The sequence below is a fragment of the Tinamus guttatus genome, unplaced genomic scaffold (assembly GCF_059628265.1).
Source record: "Tinamus guttatus ecotype Peru unplaced genomic scaffold, ASM5962826v1 Tinamus_guttatus_pri_ptg000110l, whole genome shotgun sequence".
Lineage (NCBI taxonomy): Eukaryota > Metazoa > Chordata > Aves > Tinamiformes > Tinamidae > Tinamus > Tinamus guttatus.
In genome coordinates this window covers 311,818-333,030 of record NW_028288644.1, presented here as the reverse complement: position 1 = coordinate 333,030, position 21,213 = coordinate 311,818, and the positions used below count along the sequence as shown (strand labels likewise).

The 21,213-nt window shown below is 46.6% G+C and overlaps 1 protein-coding gene across 1 annotated transcript; it reads right to left on the bottom strand.

Annotated features, from left to right (window-relative positions):
- Nucleotides 1-482: 482 nt before the first annotated feature.
- On the bottom strand, nucleotides 483-4,972 carry LOC148595355 (SUN domain-containing protein 5-like). Its single transcript, XM_088520995.1, has 7 exons — nucleotides 4,804-4,972; nucleotides 2,994-3,145; nucleotides 2,345-2,420; nucleotides 1,833-1,945; nucleotides 1,089-1,256; nucleotides 866-955; nucleotides 483-650 (listed from the first exon to the last, which is right to left on the bottom strand). Exons 1-7 carry the CDS (start codon nucleotides 4,970-4,972, stop codon nucleotides 483-485), a joined length of 936 nt encoding a protein of 311 aa, XP_088377121.1.
- Nucleotides 4,973-21,213: the final 16,241 nt, after the last annotated feature.

Sequence of the window (21,213 nt, the reverse complement as noted above, 5' to 3'; positions counted from 1 at the left end):
CAGACCTTCCGCTCTGCCCTGTCCTGCTGCTCTACCGGGCTCTTGTGTTCAATACGGGCCGTGCTGCTATGTGGAGCATGGTGTTACCTCGCGGGCCATTTCCCCACCCTGCTCATACCCTGTGTCCAGCACAGAACCCCCTGTCCTGCCGTTACCCCAGTGCCTGCCAGTACCCCGGGCCCAGGGCTCCCCTGGAACTGCCATTACTTCAGACGTCCTCTTACGCCGCACTTATAGTTGCATTTCTTTGCTCCTGCCTTTTATTGTTACATATTTTTATTTCCTATTAACAGCAGCTCTCCCCATTTTCTCAGGATCTTGGAACGATGTCTGTCTTGCCACCTTCCCGTGAACCTGCACCCCCAGCCCCTGTCAGTACCCTGGGCCGAATGCTCCCTTGGCAATGCCATTGCCCCACACCTCCTCTTACACCACACTTATTGTGCCATTTCCTTGGGCCAGCCTTCTCTTTTTACATATTTTTATTGGTTATGAAGATCAGCTCTCCCCATGTCTTTGGGATCTTGGAATGACGTCTGTCTTGCTACCTTCCCGTGAACCTGCACTCGGTAAATGCAGGTGTACTCGGTGTTTCCCCAGTTGTTCTGCACCTCCAGCTTTATAAACTGAAAGGCTCTGGAGAGCTCATGCTGTAAAGAAATCATGGGAAGAAGAAATATGGTTGCTGGGGGACAAAGAAGGTCACTACAAGTCACACACCTCCCTTTCCTGGACATGGCCCTGGTAAGAGCAGGTCTCAATGACCATCCCTTGCCTGCGCTGCACCTGGGGATGGTCTTTGTGCAACAGACCTAAGAGGAAACCTTCATTCTGCCTGGCCTTAGCCCACACGCGCTTCCTCTACCTTCAGAGGGAAGGTCTGAATGGCCTCTCTTTCCACGTCATACATGAATGTTCCAAGGAGAGTTTCTTCTTCTCCCTCCTTCTCCACTCCCTTCAAGACAAAGCACCAGCATCAGCCTCGGGACGCCAAGGCCCAAAAGGGGCAGGCAGCACAGCAAGTGAATGGCCCTTGTCCCCGTGGCATTTTTTTCCCCACGACCCCAGCCCAAGCAGCACAGACTTACAGAAACAGTGAAGTCTCGGGGAGCGCTGCTGACCGTGCCGCTTGGGGAGACAGCCTTGGAAATGTGCTGCAGAGTGACAGCAGCTGGCCAGATGCGAGAAGGCAGCTGAATGACCACGTGCCCCCGAGAGCCTTGGAAAGCCCAGCATTGCCCAGGTGTCATGTCAGGCTGCAAGCAGAACAGGACAGCAAGGAATGAGCAGGCTGTGAGGGGGACACCACTAGTGCCAGTGCCAGGGGAACTGGAAGTACAGGCAGCCCTTTGCCTATGTCTTGCATTTCTGCTCCAAAATGAAGAGCACGTGGGAGGCAGGACAGAAAAGCAGAGACCTCCTGCCCCTGCTCAAGCAGGCTCTACAGCTGAATGAGGGAAGGAAGACCTGTCGGGGCCATGACATCTGCCACCTCACCCCAGACTCAGGGCTCTGCACAAACATCTCTACCGGCCCAGCAGAGATTGGTCCCACCAAATGGACTGTGAAGGAGAGACTCCTTCCCCTCACTGTTCTCTTTTGACACTTGCAAAATGCTATCTGGAGGATTTGCAGGTGCCATCCCGGAGTTTACTTCCTTGGAGTTCCACTCCTAAAGGAGTCACTGCTTTCTATCAAGTAAAAGCCTTGGGTGTGAAGAATCACTGCTAGGGACAAGAACAGCAGTTCTGAATGCAGGACAGGTGCCCTGGCCTATTGCTGTAATTCCCAGGAAGGAACTAAAGCCCCAATGAGGATTTCTGCACTGTTACCTGCAAAATGGTATCTGGTGGCTTTGAAGCACACAGGAACCAGAAAGCCTTGCAGAGCCAACGCTCTCCCCAGTCATAAGTGCGGGAAGTTCTCTGCAGGTCAATTACAGCGCCTGCAAAGAAGATGAAGCTGCTGCCTGCAAGGTGCCACAGCCAGGCTGCTTCCAGGGCATTTGTAACTCTGCTTGCCAGCTGGAGGCCAAGCGGAGGTCTTGCTGTGGCAACGTGCAGCACAGTGCAGCCTTCCCCTTTGGGTGGACAGGAAAGCTCAGGGAAGAGGAAGGGAACCGCTGCGTGGGCACAGAAAACTTAGAGGGCAGTGCCAGAGGCGGCAGCACGGATCCCCAGGACAGGAGTGGGTGTGGGTCACAGACAGCCCCCCTGACACAGCCTTGCTCGTGGACCCCCACGTGTCCTTTCATCTCCCAGCACCTCGGTGAGCAGGGGCTGCCACGCAGCCTCCCTATGTTCACACACACATCATGCAGAGACTTGTCTGCCTGTGTCCTCACCTGTGGTCTGCAGAGCCCAGTCAGGGAGGGGCACTTGGCCTTCATCAAACAGGGCCTCTCTCATCTGCTGCACTTCCTGGCAAAGAGAGAAACAACTAGAGGTAATCTCCACCTCAGCAGGCAGCTCAGCAGGGCTACTCCTAGAACTAGCACACAGGAAAGAGAAGAGCCTGGCTAATAAAGTGCAAGAGCAACCTTGTGCAGAGACCTGAAAGGCTCCATTCTTTCACAAGTGTTTCTAGGAAACCCATGCAATGGGGAAGACCATGCGTGTGCACAGCCAGAGTGGGGCCATGGGGCAGCACAGCTTGCTCTCCATCCTCCCCACCCTCTAGCTCAGCCAGGAGATGGGCTCAGGCCCTGCCAGCGCCAGCTGCTCCCACAAAGTCCTCCTGAGCCCCAGGCCTGCTGTGGGGGCCGGGCCAGAGCTAGTCGAGTCTCCGGCACTGCAGGCAAAGCGTGTCGGGAGTCCTCTGCTCTGAGAAAGTGCCCAGCAACACCCGTCTGGGTGACAGAGAGGCTCCATCAAATAGTGCCTGTGAAAGGCAGGGGGGCTCCCATAAACCAGAAGAAAGCAACAACCACCACGACTAGGGTCCTGTCAGCGCTTCCGCTCATCCAAGCCTTCCATCACAAAATGGAGCATCACCTGCTTCATACTCCCCATCTCAGCATTCAGGCGCAAAACCTCCCCTCTGAGAAGCTCCATTTGTTTGGCTTGTTTAGCCAGCAAAGTGACCAAGTCCCTGCAGAGAGAGAGAAGCTGCTGTTTGAGAGCTGCCCATCCCCTGCAGGGAGCCTCTAAGCCCAGAGGAGAGAAGAGCTCCCTGTGCTTGGGCCCCTTTTGCTCTGCCCGCTTTGGCAGGGCTTTCCCTTCCCCCTCCAGCTTTAGCTTTTGTGGCCGACGCAAGGAGTCTTGCTCGCACATGCAAGTGGCACATGCCCAGCTGACACTATGCCATGAAATGAGTCCCCAGACAGATATTGTCTCACCTGTTAGCATTCAGGTCTGGAAAGAGCCATCCCAGGAGCCCCTGAAAGGCAAGAGCTTTCCATGAGCAGAGCCGCTACCACAACGGCCAGGGCTTCCCTCAGATGCTGCTGGAGGAAGCCCAGCAGGACCTGCCACTTCACTCTGGCAAGCCAGCTCCAGCTCAAGCTCCAGCTCCAGCTCAAGCTCAGCTCAAGATCCAGCTGAAGCTTTGTTGAGCTTCCCGCTGCAGGGCATGGCAGTATTTGGGGATGGATGCCACCCACGTCAGCCCCTCTCCTTTGCAGGAGTTACCTGTCTCTCTCCACCAGGCATCTCTGTCGGTTCATCTGATAATCCCGGCAGAGTCCATGCTGGAATCATCATCACACAGTAGCCAGCAACTGAAATTCACAGCAGCAAGGAAGAGCGGGGTTACTAGGCTAATGGGAACTCCCCGTAGAGAGCATCTCTGGAGCTCCCTGAAGTGCAGGAAGGGGAAGCAGGACGGTGCCCCACTCCAGGGCACTCCAGGGCCTCCGGCCTCCAGCAGCTCCGTGCTGCTTACTGCTGGCAGCTCTTTGCTCACAAATACTCACCAATACCAACACAGGTCCCAAGGAGAGCTTTCACGAATACATTGTTTCTTAGGGGAACCCTTTTCCTACAAAAGAGGGAGTGTTACTACTAAAGTGGTAGGGCTGGCAGGCCTGGCAGGCCTTCCTACAGGAAAGTGCCACAAGAGCACCTCCACCAGACAGAGAAAAGGCCTCCAGGGAAGTGGAGAGATGTCCCAAGTGAAGAGAGAAAACAGTCCTTGTAGTGTTCTTGCTTTCTCTCTTGCTATAACAGCAAAAGTCCTCTCCTCTGAGATTAGGGACACACTGATGATTTTCTAAGGGGATAGGACTGTGGGAGATACTCACAGGGTGGAGACACAGATGCCAGAAAGTCTCCTTATTAAGAGAAGGAGCATCGCCAGGCAGCTGGTAATACGGTGGAAGATCCCTAGGCACGAAGGAAGAGTGCAAAGTGAGGTCCTCTCCACCTCCTGTGGGGCCTCCTGCGGGATCCCCAGGCCTTTCAGCTCTGCACGGGAGGGACGCACTGAGCTGCACGTGCTGCCTCCATGGGTAAAGTAAGGGCCAAGGTTGTGCCTCGCAGAAGGACACATCGGGGAGCTGAGGAGCCGTCCCCTGCAGGCGCTGCTGCCACAGCTCAGCCAGGCTGGGTTCAGCAGTGCATCCCACGGCTACACAGCAGCCAAACAACAGGGAAGTAGTAGGTTGCTGCAGCGGAATTGTGTGCCTGCTCTAATCCCTCACCATGACCGTGATTCTGGGATTTGTGCAGCGCAGCACAGCCCGGGCAAGTCAGGTCAGGGGGACACAGACATGGATCCGCTCCACGTGTGACACAAAGCACCAGCCTCAAGGGTGATGGACACGCGAGGGCGTTACGTAGAGAGACTCAGCAGCGCGACACTCACCAGCCTTTCCCCCAGCGCGCTCCGTGGTGCTCACGTGGACCTCCCTGGCCACGCGGAGGGCAGCCACAGCCACCTCGGCCCTCTGCAGCACCGGGGCGTCCTGCTCCGCAGGAGCTGCCCGTGCCCCCCGGCGGCGCCCTTGCCGCGGGAGAGGCTGCCTCCTCGCCATTGCTGCGAGGAACCAGATCTTCACTCACTCCCTCACGCACACAGAGCCTTTCCACCCGATTAGGCAAAAAGACACCAAGTGCCCCAGAAGGAGCAAACCCGCTAAGCACAACGAGTCGCGAGACCGCGTTGAGCCCCGAGCAGCGGGCTGAGGGTGGCCCCGGCCATGCGCGCCTATAAGGGCTGTCTGGCTGTGACCTCACACACACACGTGTGAGGTGGCGCGAGGCGTGATGTGATGTCACACTGCAGCATGAGCCCTGTTCATCCCCCAGAGCACTCCCTGGTGGGGACACACATCTGCCATTCCCCACATGCCTATTCTCCTATGTTTTGATGCCAGCCCTTTGCAATTCTAAATCTGTTTTGTTTGTTTGTTTGTTTTTGTTTTGTTTTCCCCCTTGCTTTGGTGCTAGTCAGCTCATAGAGAAGTAGAATCACCTCCCGTGAGCTCATTAGCCTTCTCCCTCCAACAGGCAGCAAGTGGACTTCAGAGATACTGACAGTTTGCTCTAAAAGGTTCAAGGCAGAAGTGCTACAGAACACCATGCTGCTACTGCACTCTTTTTCTGGCTTAAAGGTGATTCCAGTGCTGCTCTTTGCTGCATCCTTGTGGCCTTACACACCTGCAGAATGACTGAAAAATGCACCCACAGAGAAAAAAAAAACAGCACCTGACTATGCAATGCATGTTAAGAAGTTCATGTCCAGCACCCAGAAATCAGGACATGGCCCGGTCATGACAATTTTCATGGTGTTTTCATGTTTCCTTCAGTTTTGAAAATGGTAGCATACTGCTAGCATGATGTCTTCACTTCCTTTTTCTCCCTCTGAAGGTAACTAGAGTTGCACTCTCCTCAAATACAGGAATGGCCTCCTGTCTTCTCATCATCGTTGACAACAAATGGTTCTCTGGGCACTTTGGTTATTCTCTCAAGCTATTTTTTTGCGTTGGGTTGATCAGTAAATACAGTAAGCACTGGAGGAGGGGGATTGGTACCTACCCCTTCCCCCCTGGCTGGGAAGTGTCAGGATTAGACAGCACATTAGAGACCATGGGATAGATTCTGACAGATGATAAAGGAGGAGGAGAAGGAACAACAAGTAGATTGTCCCACATAGAAGGTGGAGCAGAAATTTTTGGAGTATGGTCTGGGCTGCTAGTGTCTGCAATTAAAAGTGTAATACCCTTATGTCACAAATGTCACAAGTGTGACATTTGGCAGGATTCCTTTTCCCTCTCCCTCTTGTCTCAAATCCTTCCGTGCTTATGCCGGTTATCTCAAACATACCAGTAATCTAGCTGAGCTAGAAACCTATCTTCTAGGCAATATTGCAGAAGTGTTATTTTTTCCTGAATCCTAGCGTGGTTAAGCCTTCAACATATTTAGCTGCTATGAAGTCAGATTACAAAGAAAAGCAGCAGCAACAAACAAAAAAACCTTGCTTTTCCAGGCCCAGAGCTGCCACTGTGCTGGAAGACAAGTCTGTAGTGATGTCTCTCCAATGGTCTTGTCCAACCTTAGTAGGCGGGAGGGGAAATTGTTCCAATCAAGAAATGATTCCTAAAGCTTCCACTTGACTTTCTCAACATTATGGGAAGTGTCCGAAAGGTGTGGAGAGGAAACAAGAAATTTACAAAAGGCCAGAGGCAAAGGTAAAAGGGAGATCAGGTTGTAAGTTAAAGGAGGCAAGTGCCAAGGCCAAGTTTAAAGCAAATCAGCAGAAAAAGTGAGAGTTTCAAACACCAGGTGAAGGGAAGCGTGTTGCAGCCAAGGTGGAGGTCAAGCCAACAGTCACAAGGACAAAGCAGCAAATCATAGAATCATAGAATGCTTAGGGTTGGAAGGGACCTCTAGAGATCATCTAGTCCAACCCCCCTGCATACGCAGGGTCACCTAAAGCATGTGGCACAGGACTGCATCCAAGCGGGTTTTGAAGATCTCCAGAGAAGGAGACTCCACAACCTCTCTGGGCAGCCTGTTCCAGTGCTCTGTCACCCTCACTGTTAAGAAATTTTTTCCTTAAGTTCCTGTGGAATTTTGCTGCTTCGGTTTCTGGCCATTTCCTCTAGTCCTATCAGTGGCCACCACTGAAAAGAGACCAGTACCATCCTCTGCACTCCCTCTCTTGAGGTACTTATATACACTGATTAGATCCCCTCTCAGCCTTCTCTTCTCCAGGCTGAACAGGCCCAGCTTCCTCAACCTCTCCTCGTAGGGCAGATGTTCCAGGCCCCTAATCATCCTTGTGGCCCTGCACTGGACTCTCTCCAGCAGCTCCACATCCCTCTTGTACTGTGGGGCCCAGAACTGGACACAGTACTCCAGATGTGGCCTCACCAGGGCTGAGTAGAGGGGCAGGATCACCTCCCTTGACCTGCTGGAGACGCTCTTCTTAATGCACCCCAGGATCCCATTGGCCTTCTTGGCCACAAGAGCACACTGCTGCCTCATGGTCAACTTGTCATCCACCATGACACCCAGGTCCCTCTCTGCAGAGCTGCTCTCCAGAAGGTCAGTCCCCAGCCTGTACTGGTGTTTGGGGTTATTCCTCCCCAGGTGCAGGACCTTGCACTTGGCCTTGTTGAATTGCATGAGGTTTTTCACCGCCCAGTTGTCCAGTCTGTCCAGGTCCCTCTGGATGGCAGCGCAGGCCTCTAGGGTATCGACTACTCCTCCCAGTTTCGTGTCATCAGCAAACTTGCTGAGGGAGCACTCTGTGCCTTCATCCATGTCATCGATGAATAAATTGAACAGGACTGGACCAAGGACTGACCCCTGGGGGACCCCGCTGGCTACAGGCCTCCAACTAGACTCTGCACCGCTGATCACCACTCTCTGGGCCCTGCCATCCAGCCAGTTCCTAATCCACCTCACTGTCCACTCATCTATCCCACACTTCCGGAGCTTGCCCAGGAGGATGTTGTGAGGGACAGTGTCAAAAGTCTTGGTGAAGTCGAGATAGACAACATCCACCGCTCTCCCCTCGTCTATCCAGCCAGTCATTTCATCATAGAAGGCTATCAGGTTAGTCAAGCAAGATTTCCCCTTGGTGAATCCATGCTGACTACTCTTGAGCACCTTCTTGTCCTCCATGTGCCTGGAGACAAGGGCCAGTATGAGCCATTCCATCACTTTTCCGGGGATGGAGGTGAGGCTCACCGGCATGTAGTTGCCTGGGTCCTCCTTCTTGCCTTTTTTGAAGACTGGCGTGACATTGGCCCTCTTCCAGTCTTCCAGCACCTCCCCCGTTCTCCAGGATCTTTCAAAGATGATGGAGAGCGGCTTAGCTATGACCTCTGCCAGCTCACACAGCACTCTAGGGTGCATCCCATCAGGGCCCATGGATTTGTGGGTATATTTGTGGGTTCCTTAGGTGCTCTCTGACCCAATCTTCCTCTACCCAGGGCAGGTCTTCCTCTCCACCAGCTTCTTCTCTTGTCCCTAGGGCCTGGGGCCCTAATGGGCTGCCCTTGGTAAACACCAAAGCAAAGAAGGCATTCAGCAACTCTGCTTTTTCTGTGTTATTCATAACCAGGGTGCCCACCCCATTCACCAGCGGACCCACGTTTTCCCTGATTTTCCTTTTGCTGTTAATGTATTTGAAGAATTTTTTTATTATTATTTTTAACGTCCCTTGCCAGATTGCGTTCCAATCGTGCCTTAGCTTTCCTTGTTGCATCTCTGCATTCCCTGACTACGTTCCTGTATTTCTCCCAGGGGACCTGTCCTTTTTTCCACATTCTGTATACCGTCGCCTTCTGCTTGAGCATTGCCACAAGCTCCCTGCTCATCCACGCAGGTCTCCTGCCCCCTCTGCCTGACTTCTTACACACAGGGATGCACTGTTGCTGGGCGAGGCGGAAGTGCTGCTTGAAAACTAACCAGCTCTCTTGGGCCCCCTGCCTTCTAGAGCTCTAGGCCATGGGATTCTACCGAGGAGGTCTCTGAAGAGGCTAAAGTTGGCCCTCCTGAAGTCCATGGTTGCAAGGCTACTTACAGCCTTGCCTCCTCCTTGTTGAATCCTGAACTCCACCAACTCATGGTCACTGCAGCCGAGGCTACCCCCCACCTTAACATCTCCTACTAGGCCCTCCCTATTTGATAGCATGAGGTCCAGTAGCCCACCTCTCCTCGTCGGCTCCTCCACAACCTGCGTCAAAAAGTTATTGTTGACGCTCTGCAGGAGCCTCCAGGACTGTTTGTGCCTGGCTGTGTTGTCCTTCCAGTTGATGTGGGGGTAGTTGAAGTCCCCCATGAGAACCAGGGCCTGTGACCGTGAGGCAATATCCAGCTGCCTATAGAAGGCCTCATCAACCTCCTCGTCTTGGTCAGGTGGCCTGTAGCAGACACCCACCACAGTGTCTCCCACATTAGCCTGCCCTTTAACCCTTACCCACAAGCTCTCAACTCACTCATCCTCCACTCCCAGGTTGAGCTCCATGCATTCCAGTTGCTCTCTCACATAAAGAGCAACTCCACCACCTCGCCTTCCCAGCCTGTCCTTCCTAAAGAGCACATAGCCTTCCATGGCAGCACTCCAGTCGTGCGAGCTATCCCACCACGTCTCTGTGATTCCAGTGAGATCATGACGCTGGGACCGCACACAGATCTCCAGTTCATCCTGCTTATTCCCCATGCTTTGCACATTGGTGTACAGGCATTTCAGGGAAGCAACAGAGGCCACAGGTTTCCCAGGAGGGGTGAAAGAGGACCCTCCGTGATCATTTCCTATCCTCACTTCTCCACTACCATACTCCCGCTGGACGCCATCTGACCTAGGCTGCGCGGTACTGCTTGCCATGTCTGTGTGACACTCCCCTTCCCCCTTCTTGCCTAGTTTAAAGCCCTCCTAACCAGGTTGGCCAGCCTTTTGGCAAAGAGACGTGTGCCCCTCTTGCTGAGATGGGTCCCATCATTCCCAGCAAGAGGGGCACACGTCTCTTTGCCAAAAGGCTGGCCAACCTGGTTAGGAGGGCTTAGTGAGGTAGTAGGTGACAAGCAGACTGTGAGGCAGAGCAATTTCTTCAGCTGGCTCAGAAATCTCACTGCCTCTCCTTTACAAGTAGGCTACCCAGGGCTTGTCAGTGAAAGAGAGTCTGTGAAGCTCAGCCAGATGGAGCAAAGGGAGCACGAGAAAGAAAAATCACCTAACTGTGGGCAAGAATGGTAAATGGGCTACAAGTGGAGCTTTCTGAAGCAAAGAGATTAAAGGCAATTCTGAGAACTGCAAAACAGGATAGGAGGAGGTTAACAGCGGTGCCCTCCACTGTCTTAAGAGCTCAGGATGCCTAGAGTGTAAGCCATTTACAAAGGCCAGCGTAGCACTTCATGCAACATGTAAAGGATGCATTGTGCAATGTGGTACGATGCAATCAGCTTCACACCTTCTCTACAGACCTCCTGCACCCTTAGGAAAGAAGGTAGCTCCAGAGACTGGAGGTCAAGCAGGCTAGCTACCTTCCTGTTTTGCAATGGGGAGGTAAAACCTGGCCAGGTCAAGCTTGCAAAGTGTTCTCATCCTCTTACTGTGCAAGGTCTGGATGAGGACATCTTTTGCGATAGCTCACTCTTCTGAGCGAGAAAGGCAAGTTATGGGAGGAGAGAAAAAACACTTCACAGAGTAGCTTGGAAATGCAAGTTGTCAGGGATCAGTTAGTTGCTTGCTTGCTTCCTCTGTGTTTTATCAGAAGGAACCCCATAAGTGGCGGGTAGATACAAGGTGTTTCCGTCCTCTCCACTCCTGAGCCCAAACCTGCTTCCAAAGCATCAAAATGCACCCAAAATTCAGGCTAGACATTGGTGATCTGAAGTTGCTAGATTTGAGGTGCTGCAGATTCTTAACAGCTGTCCCTGTACCACAGAGGAGACTAGTTGCAAGCAAGCAGAGTTTGAAGAGACATTGAGAAGAAAGTAATCCCTGGAGACTTAGCAGGACTGAAAACAGGGATCCAGGTGATCTCCTGCAAGGGAGAACACCACTATCAATATAAGCAGTCAGATGCCACATTCCTTCCCTGCATCAAGTATGTCACCATCTAAGTTAGTCCCAGCTGAAAACACATCCTCATTTGACACATCCTCATCACACGGGTTGGAGTGTTCACCCTCACTCAGAGATGTTTTACCCATAAACTGCCACAAGATGGCAAAATGTTCCTGGGTCTTGCTCCCAAGCCTGACTGCCAGCCGTCCAGGGTGCAGCTGTGCCTGCTGGAGAGAAGAAACCCTGGCCAAATTTCTCTCAGCTTCTCTCCTTAACACTGAACCTGCTGCTCAGGGGTGGTTATCCCAACAGCCTCTAAAGACAATAGCATCTTTGCTACCTGGAAGATGAAGGCAAAGGGCATGAATGCTCAGTGATGAAACAACTGAAAATATCCATCTTTCATAGTGAGACAGCAAGGAGGCAGAGAGAGAACCTGTGCTTTTTAACGTAGAGATTGTGGAGTCTCCTTCTCTGGCGATCTTCCAAACCCACCTGGATGCCCCCCTGTGCCACCTTAGGTGTCCCTGCTGGAGCAGGGGGATTGGACTAGATGATCTCTAGAGGTCCCTTCCAACCTCAACCATTCTGTGACCCCGTGACCCTGTGTGTTTTTTCTGCAAATGTTGAGAACAGCCTCAGGAGTTTATTCATTTACACCCTGGTCAGATTCTGTTTTCCTTCTTTTCTGTACTACTACCACAGCGCCAATCAGCAGTCTGTGCCAGGGGCCTAAGGAATACCCAGAATTCCAACACTCAGCTCCAAGTCCTGCTGTGCACTTGAAGTTGTGTCAGGATGATGGCAGCAGCAATGACCAGCTTTAATTTCCCAGATAATACAGAAATGAGATCAAAGCCCTTTATATGCTAGGGAAAAATTCTTTCAAGATTAGTGGGTAGGACATAGCTTTAAGCTTCTGCTTCTGCAGCTCACCCTTCTGCTTGCCTCCACTATTTGCATAGTAACAGTAGTTTTTAAAGAGAGCAAGGATTAATATCACGTGCATCCAAAGCTTTTGTAACTGCCACCTTCAACTGGAAGAGTCTCTGCATTGTACTCTCAAAATTACCATAAAACATACACTGAAGAACTCCACATAACCAGAGAAATCTGAGAAGTTTGAATTTTAGATTCAATTCAGTTTCTTATATTCTAGTAAATCTTCACTCTGAAGCTTTTGTCCAGAACTCCTAATGACACAAAACAAGCTTGTCTTGCAGTGTAGGCCATAAAGATCATTGCCCAGGGTCAAGCTTTTGAATTGAAAGTGATTCTGAAATATATGGATCTCTAAAAATAAGAGAATATAACTCCACCATACCATCAAAAGCAACATTAAAAAATTTTAAAAAGGCAGCATTAAAAAAATATGAGACATAAGTTGTCTCATTTATTATGAAGCTGAGCTGCTTCTTTCTGAAAATGCTGTGTAATAAATGTATTTTTTTTCAGTAAGATTAATGCTTGTATTACACTTAGAAAGTAGCTTCAGCTGCTCTCTGTAACAAGGCTATGAACTGCCTGTTTGCAGTTGAAAGACTGAATTCTAAAGGAGTGTCAAGGGAGACTCTGACTGTGCTGCACATATGGATTTAGCTACACCCCTTTAATGTTATGGGCCTCAGTCCTTATGCACTGCTTTGAAAATTTACCGCTGAGGTTATGGCATAACAGAAGGAAAGCTCACAGTTAGTGAGGCTTGATTAACTCGGTGCGCCTGTAGAAGTCAGCACAGATGATGAGAAGTGTTGCCAGCTAAACTGGACCTTTAAAACATATGTGCTTGGCTGCTGAGCTCTTGAAGGGAATGCAGTGTTGGTTTTAGCTTTCAGTTCATCTTCAAGTACAGGTAAATAGTGTAAAAGTTCCTGTTAGATTTGTTCTGAGTTTTGGTTTTAGCAGCTTTAAGCCTGACTATGGTTTTCACTCCAGAAAGCAGGCTGCTATTTAGAAAGGATGGCATGCTTGTTCCACAGTGCTTTATGCACCTTAAGGATGATGGAGGAAACCCACACACTCCAGAAGAAAGGAAGGACATACACATTTGTCGTCAATGAGCTGTCCCTTCCCATTTTACAGGGGCAGTTGCTTGTTCAGCATATAGTGGGGTAATGCTGCCTTTTTTCTTGTGTGTGTGTTTGTGTTAGAAGTCATAAATGGTCACTTTCTGAAGCAAAAAGTGCTGTGACCAGTTCAGAGTATTTCTTTGTCTTCAGTCAGGCTAGTGTAAGTGATGCAGGGAAGTGTGAGGCAAGAGCACTTGAGAGAAAAAAAAAGAGTGGCTAATTGTACATTGGAGCAAAGTGCCAAGGATGGGAGAGTCTCAGATTAACTGAGATCTTCAAAGACAGTTGTAAATCTTTCTAAAAGACTTGCTGTAGCTCAGGGCAGACATTTTGTGCTATCTGCAGAAAAGATGGTGCAAATTTTATTGTTCTGTATTATAGAAGAATATAGATTACAGCAGTGAATCCAACAGGTTTGAAGTCCAAACCACATCTAACCCAGGGACTTTTGTCTGAAGGACGAGTCAATTGTTTATGCAGGGAGTATCACAGCAAACATCTGCAGAGAAAGCAGAGCAGGCAGGACAAGCTTAAAGGCAGGACAGAGGGTTTGGAGAAGACAGACTACACCAGCATGCATGCAGGTCTGAAAAGTGCTGTAGATCTGCTGTCTCTGACCACTCAGATATGGCTCAGGTTGCACGATTCTCTTCTTGAATTAAAATCTCTGAATTATTCCATCTGAAGACAGAAAAATATGGAAAACAATAATCTTTCTGTAGGTGGCAGAGTGTGTCTCACCAGATTAATTTTGTTCTGGTGCTTTTCTTTGCCTTTTTTAATAGAAATAGCACACATTTTTAGGAGTTACACATAATCTTGCTTACTAAACACATTTCCTTCTGCTTGTTTATGAGACATGAAAAGCCCAACTGTGAGGAAAAAAAAAAAAAAAGACATTAACAATGCAGACGAGAATTACTTGCAGGAGCACCTTGCTGAAACACTGGCAACACATCAGTGCACAGCTGGAGGCTTCGGGACTGCTTTTGTGCAGAGCTCACAAAAGCCATATAGCCAGAACTGCCCTCTGGAAACATGATCCCAGTACAAAAGACTCATAAGATCGATTTTTACTGTATTCACATCTGTGGGTTTATAAATCATTTCCGGATCTTTACCTGAGCAACTTCAGAAGCAGCAAAGCTTTGGATCATAAGTAGTCCATGACAATTAGTACCTGAGCCAGAATTTTGTGTTGCTTCCTTTGACCAGACTGCTGAATATTTTACAGTGAGTTGCCCTCTTCCAGGATAAATTAGCTGTATGGAAGAACATATCCAAACTCACCTGCTGATCTTCCAGTGTGACCCTGAGTGCTTAAACCACTGCTAACTCAGGAAGGAATGGACAATGTGACATGCTGTGAAAAACATTGCCCTGTTCAAAGCAGCACAGTGGAAAATATAACTCATATCAGTATGTTGGAACATCATCCAGAGCTTGGTGAACCTTTTATATGAACTGCAGAGGTTCTGGAAACACCATTAGGAAGTCTTTGAGATACTCACAAGGAAAATGAAACAGCAGTAATTCCCTGGGTTGGTAAGGAAATGCACACACCCTCTTGAATATCCATCTACCCTGGAGAACACTGACAAAATTTCATGAATAATAAATAATAGGGATAACAACAAGTACCACCAGAAAATGTCAGGACATGGTGAAACATAACAGAGTAAAGGACAGAGAAGAGAAGGTTAAACTGACAATAGTCAAGTTAGAGTCAAGTTCATAACATTTATTTTAAGTCTAAAATGGAGAAAAATTCATATCTGTGGCATTTGCTTTGGAATTCTGCTCCTTCCAAAATAAGACTTACTTACACATTCTGTGGGCTTTTAGGGCCTACATCAGCAGCTAACGAAGTAAAAATGAAGATGGCTGCTGCCTCTCGGCACCCACAGCTCTCTAAAAGGTCACTTTTTTTTTCTGGCACCTTTTTTAGGGTGGATTTTAGGACAGGGCTAAGGTGCCTAAAAATAGACATGGAGTGCTAAATGCATGCTTGGTGTTGAACCTTGGCAAGAAGTGCTATTTGGGCTGTTTCAGGGTATTTTGCTGGTCCCATCTGTTCGGAAGTGTCCCATTGTAGGTCTTGAGTCATATCTGCTGACCTCCCTATGGATAGCCTGATTATGCAGAAGGGTTAGGGTGCGCCACCCAGGTTTGGGACTTCCTCATTGTGACACAGTTGCTGGCGTTTCACCACTCTCTGTCTTCATGTGGGATGGGCATAACAGCACTTCCTCATCTCACAAAAGTTCTAGAAGCATGAACATACTCAGCTGTGAAGATGTTCAAATGACAAGGTTTTGACATTTTTGATTCCCTTGATTGATATGTTTTAGAGCATTATTTCAATTTGGTGACTTTTTTGTGGTATTGATGAGAACAGAGCCCCTCCAACGGGTCTTAGAATCTATGAGGACAAATTGTAGATGGAGGGAAAGCAGTCAGATATAGTTGTTGTGGTGAATGAAATGCCTTTTTTCATGCTATTTTTTCATGTAATTGCTTTAAGTGTTTGTTTTCTTAATTAATCCAACTAGTATACAATGTTTAGTGTTTTTGCAGCTTTTAACTAACTACCATTGCAGTATTGCACTGGGGCTGTTAAATATGCTCATTCCCATTTTAGGAACTGGAAAATCACCAGAGATTAAATCCTCTCAATGTACCACAGTGAAACAACAAATGGCTTCCTATATGATTGGAAGAAACTATTCTCTCCTGTACTATTTTAATGCTTCACTACACACAACTTTAAGAAGTAGCAATGTCTATTTAGTGAAGTAGATACATGCTTTTGAGCATGTGCTAAGCAATAGGAATCAAGCATTTACTTTATGTTAACTCTGTTTGTGTCCCCTTTTAAGAGCAGTTACCAATTGCTGCAACCACATCCAAAGTATAGGCAGTGATGCAACTTGCAGTATTTTTTTTTTTTTGCTTGAGTGACTTACTTGCCTCGTTGTCTGACTCACTTCATGAAATCCAGAGACTGTCTTCTTTATTTTTGAAGAATTCGGTTTAACTGTCAGTAATGACTTTTTTTTAAGGAATCATTTATAGAACCAAGCCCCTTGCTTTATTTTCTAACAGGTGAATTCACTCAGATACAACAAAGAGAAACATTTGGACAACAAAAGTACTTACAGCTAATTTCAGGTCAACACCCATTTTCTGCTACAATGAGACTCAAATCTGCCAGGCATTTTGGTCCCTCATATTCCCAGACCTGAATAAGATGCTCAAAGACATGCTCAAAGATCTGGCCTAAATTTTGCCCTTAAAATGCCTCAGGAAAGGCCACCCTCTCTCCCCACAGAGTCTTTTTGAAAATAAAGATTTATTTGGTAAGGGACAGAAACTATATAATCACCTTCCAGCATTCACTTCAAAAGTAAATTTGTGCCTGAAAACTCTGTACCATGTATACCTTGATAAGCATTAACTTTTATTCTTGTCTTCTCAGTATTCTTTTCACAGAAGAGGATACCAAAGCCTGTAATATGTTGCCCAGGATAATTGGACTATTTGTATACCTTTGGCTTGGATTTTATTCATTGTTTTTTTAGAGTGAGACCTAATATAGGTCTCATGTTAGTTTGGCATGTAGAAAAGCACCCTATCAGCATAGTTTACAGTCCCTTTCCCTTGAGTATTATATGCTGAATGTAGCTAGGCTTTTTTTAGTGGAGACCTTCCAGCTACCACAGATGGAAGAGCCCATCCACTTAGATCTCCTGTCCTGCAAAGAGATGTCATTTACTAAAGGTGTTGATAAAGGGATCACAGCATCAAAAGTCATCCATTGCCTGTGTGATCAGAACCCTCTCCCTCCACCTGAAATCAGTGAGACTCAGACAGGAGGACTGCCCAGCACATAGCTAGGGTCAGAAAGTTGAATGGATAACCTTTTCTGCTTGGCTCATGATTATTTTTATAATTATTGTTTGCAAGACATGAGCTAAAGTTACATGAGCACCCCCCCTTTGCACAAAGAAGAGAAGCTGGGCTTTCTATTTCTGTTAACACCTTTAAGGACCTGAGAAATTCCCACAGGTGGGAGCAGGGTTGTAAGGGTATCTATCTTATCACTCTTAGCAGCTGCCAAACTTATTTAATTGTGCCATGACAGAGCAGTCAAGTCCCATATCCTCTGGGAAATGTAGATAACCAAACCTATATTTAAATTAAACTGGATTCACAGCCTTAGCCCAGATTACACAGGAAGTCTGTGGCAGAATCAGGCCTCAGGGTATAAAAGCAGCAGTACATCTAGAGAGAGTGTCTCCTGCCTTGCCATTCACCATTTCTCTGACTTCCATCTTCTGCTTTAATCTTCTTCTCTGTAAAATATGCATCCTTCTAACTGACGAGGAATTAGAAGGTTCACCTGTGGATCCCTTCATCACTTGGAGAGATTTATGATGTAAATACTATGTTCAGCCCTGAAAGTGGCTGAACATGGCCTTTGTGACCTTGAAATTCTTTCAGCTCTTCCCACTCTGAGAGACCAGTCAAGATGTCCCACAACTAGGTCTCAGTCTGCCTCACGGCTATTCTTTTTTTTTTTTTTTTTTATACATAAGGCTTGAGATTAAGCCGTTATTAGTCCATTGAATTCTAAGTGCAATACATGCAGCTGGAATCAATTAAATAAATCCATTCACAGTCACTATGTCATGTTTTTCTTCAGTTTTAACCGCTTTCAACTCTGGCAGTGTGTTCGGGACTGGCTTTTTTTTTTTTTTCTTCTGTCATTAAATGTTAGTGTAATTTTATTACTAGAGCTTCAACTGTTTTCCAAAGATTGGAAAAGAAGTAGTATCCTTATTTGACATGGAAAGAACAGAGGTGTAGTGAGCGACAACAATGTTCTTATACAGTAAAGCAAACCTTAACAAAGCCTCCATTCTCTATGGGAGAGAGGTAGGGCTATGACATTTCCCTCAACAAGTGAAAATCCTCTGTGAACATTTTGTTTTAATGTTATGACCTCAAAAATATGGAGATTAGAACCATCTGCCACTAGAGAGGAAGAGACAAAACATTACAGCCAATCCTGAGGAGAAAAATTCACCATATTAAAAACAACTAGATTACTTTTGCTTCTAAAACATATTCGGCCTGGATTAGGCCAACATTTGGAATGAATGTGTATTTAGGTACACAGTAGTCACACTGCCTTATACGTGAATGATAGGCTCTGGTTATTACAGGAATGCTCGATGTGTGAAAACTAAGAGCAAATGCTGGCTATTAAAGAGTAGGGCAATATGTTATCAGTTACACAGTGTACAGAGGAAGGTGGCAGCATGAACAATGAAAATGTCTTACACATGGAATTAAAGACATATACATTTATAGCTTTACACTTTTTTTTTAGTCTCTTGTAAGTTGCAAGTGTGAAAATTCAGAGGTACAATCTCTATGCCCACTACATAACTACACTCCCCATTAGAAAGTGTCCCATCAGATAATGCTTCCATGGCACTGAAATTATTATCAAAAAATTCAGAAAAAGTTTGGACTAAGTTATTTTGGCTGAAAAACAGGAAAAACAACGATCCTGAGATTTACTTTTGCAGTGATAGCAAATTGGCAGCAGGCTAAGTGCATTCAGCAGTAATTACAGTGAGATACTGAATTTCTGGGCTAACGATCCCTTAAATTAAATTCCCATGTGACCTACTGTGTGGCCAGTTGGGCAGTTTCTGTGCTTGGTTACTGCCTTTTCCTGAAAGCAATGACCAACCTCTGGGAAGGAAAAAAGCTGAATGGTCAAAGACAGTAAGACCTCACTAAGAGAAGATGGAAGAAAGAGTCTTTTATAAAAACAAAACAAAATGGAACATAACCAAACAACCAAACAACCAACCAAACAAACAAAAAGCACTTTGCATCATTTTCCATTTTTCAGGAAAAAAAAAAATGCTTGTAAAAAGTCAGATATCTTCTCTAAAACAATTTCACTGACTCTGTGTGTGTGCAAGAGGGGGAACTGACCTAGACAAGGAGATTGTGTCATAGATGAACAGAACCTGTGCTACACATTATTTTGTATGCCCACCAACTATCCTACCTGTCCTTTCCACTCTCCCTCATAAAAGCATTTTATTAAATAAATGAGGTTTTCTGTGTGTGTGTGTGTTTTTGTTTGTTTGTTTTGTCCCTAACAGTATTATCCTGCTCATAATATTTCATCAGTCTTCTAAGGCATTGCCCCATCTTCCTTCTACAAAGATTTCTTTCTGCAGTACATATGCTGGTATCTTACACTATCAGTGTCAGCCTGAAAGAAAACTGGATCCTGTGAATAATGGTAATCCCCTGAGGGATGTAGGACCTCCATTCTTTAGGATGGAGAAGTCTCCCACCTTTCACTTCAAACTGGGGAGGGGATATCATTTGGAATGCCATATGCCTGATAGAGAAATGCACTGCACATATCATCCGTGTAGATGACTGACATTTGTATCCATAAACATCTGTGCAGTCACAGGGCATGTGCACCACACATCCATAGTTGAAGAAGCTGCAAACAAGCAACCAATTGCTCAAAAAGAAACTTTTTTTTTTTTTTTTCACATGCAGTTCTCCAGTGTCTATAATGTTCAATCTTTCCTGTCCGTAACAAAACACATGAATTTCCTGTTCATTCTACACATACCTAACACCTGGTTTACTCTCTTACTTGTGCGGCCATACATGTGCCCAGTACCCACTGGATGCTTCCTTCCTGCCTTCATTTTTTTTTGAGTCGAGATTGTTTCCCCACAGACACCTGCAATTAGATACAGTGACACAATCACGTTATGGCAGTATAGAGATCTGCTTTAATGCTCTCTGTTGGGTCAGCAGAGTAGCAATTCTAAACAGATTTTGCTTAATTTCTCAGAGAAGTCCATCAGAAACAAATTCTACACTTCCCACAAAAATCAAGGTTGCTACGTATTGCTCTGTTATTCCTATTACTAAGTATTATACTGAAAATCTGCCGACTGGCTTTTGGTTTGCACTGCCTGTTCTAGATCCTCACAGTTGTTAACTAGTCCACTAGTTCATTTGTCCACTAGTTCATAAAATAGATGAGGGCATTTGTACTCCGATATAGCCTGAGTTTTTCAGTTACATATTCTGAAAGAGATTTTACCTAAGGCTGATGTTTCACCCTCCAAGATCAGTGGCCAACATGGATTTTGTTTCTCCTGCAGACCTGTCCTCCTCAGGCAGCCAGCAGTTCGGGATGGCATTTGGGAATGGCTGCCTGCAGTTACTGTTGACTCGTTTTGCAAGTGCCTCCTGCTAGTAAAATATTCCCAAGGCACTGTTCTGGCAGCAGAGATTCTTACGTCACAGACCGTTTTGCATGTAGATTAACTGCAATAGATCAGTTCTTAGGATGTGCGATGACTTTTTTTTTTTTTTTAAATCTCAACCAGTGCTTAATTACTGTATTATGACCAGTAGCATATGCTGTTCCTCCCTCCCCATTCAAATTCTCTGCTACTGCCTTTACTCACAAACATTCAGTGAAGAACAGCAAACATACAGAAAAAGCTTGTTTTATGTCACATTCAAAATGATATAGAAAACAAAAATTGTGTGTTTAGTCAGCATAAGCCTTCAGGCAAGATCATCAGAGATATCTGTTTTGTTAATGTCTATATCCCTAAACATATATATTCATAAATTTGGTAAAATCACTTTCAGATTTTTTTCCTTCTTAATAAAGCATTGCCTATTTACAACAGCAAAGTTTGCTTATTAGGCTTAAACTGTTTTCTTTGTTTTGGTTTCAGGAGGTTGCTTGGAGAAACTGAGATCAGCCTGCTTTTGATTAGCATAGCTGAGAGGCAGTTTTGTTTAACAAAATGATTAATTGATTCAGCCAGGTATACAGCCACTCAAACAGCTGCTTCAATAGATATGAAAGATTCTCCTTCAAATAAGACCTTGCCTCACTAACATGAAGCAGTCCCCAGGGATACATGTTAATTATGAAGTTGATAGGAATACAAAAAGATGCAGCTAATGCTGCTCTTCATTTGATTAATGAAAGTTATTGAAAACAGATAAAAAGAGATGGAACATCATTAGACAAACAGATAAGTCTTGGCCAGATTCTTGTGTAAGTCTGTTTAATCTATTAAAAATAATAATTTCCTTCCAAATT

Coding starts and splice junctions, on each gene's coding strand:
- LOC148595355 (XM_088520995.1), bottom strand. CDS start 4,972: ATGGCGAGGAGGCAGCCTCTCCCGCGGCAAGGGCGCCGCCGGGGGGCA. Junction 3,146..4,803: donor GCGCGCTGGGGGAAAGGCTG/GTGAGTGTCGCG, acceptor CTCTGGGCTTAG/AGGCTCCCTGCAGGGGATGG. Junction 956..1,088: donor CCCGAGACTTCACTGTTTCT/GTAAGTCTGTGC, acceptor TTTGTCTTGAAG/GGAGTGGAGAAGGAGGGAGA.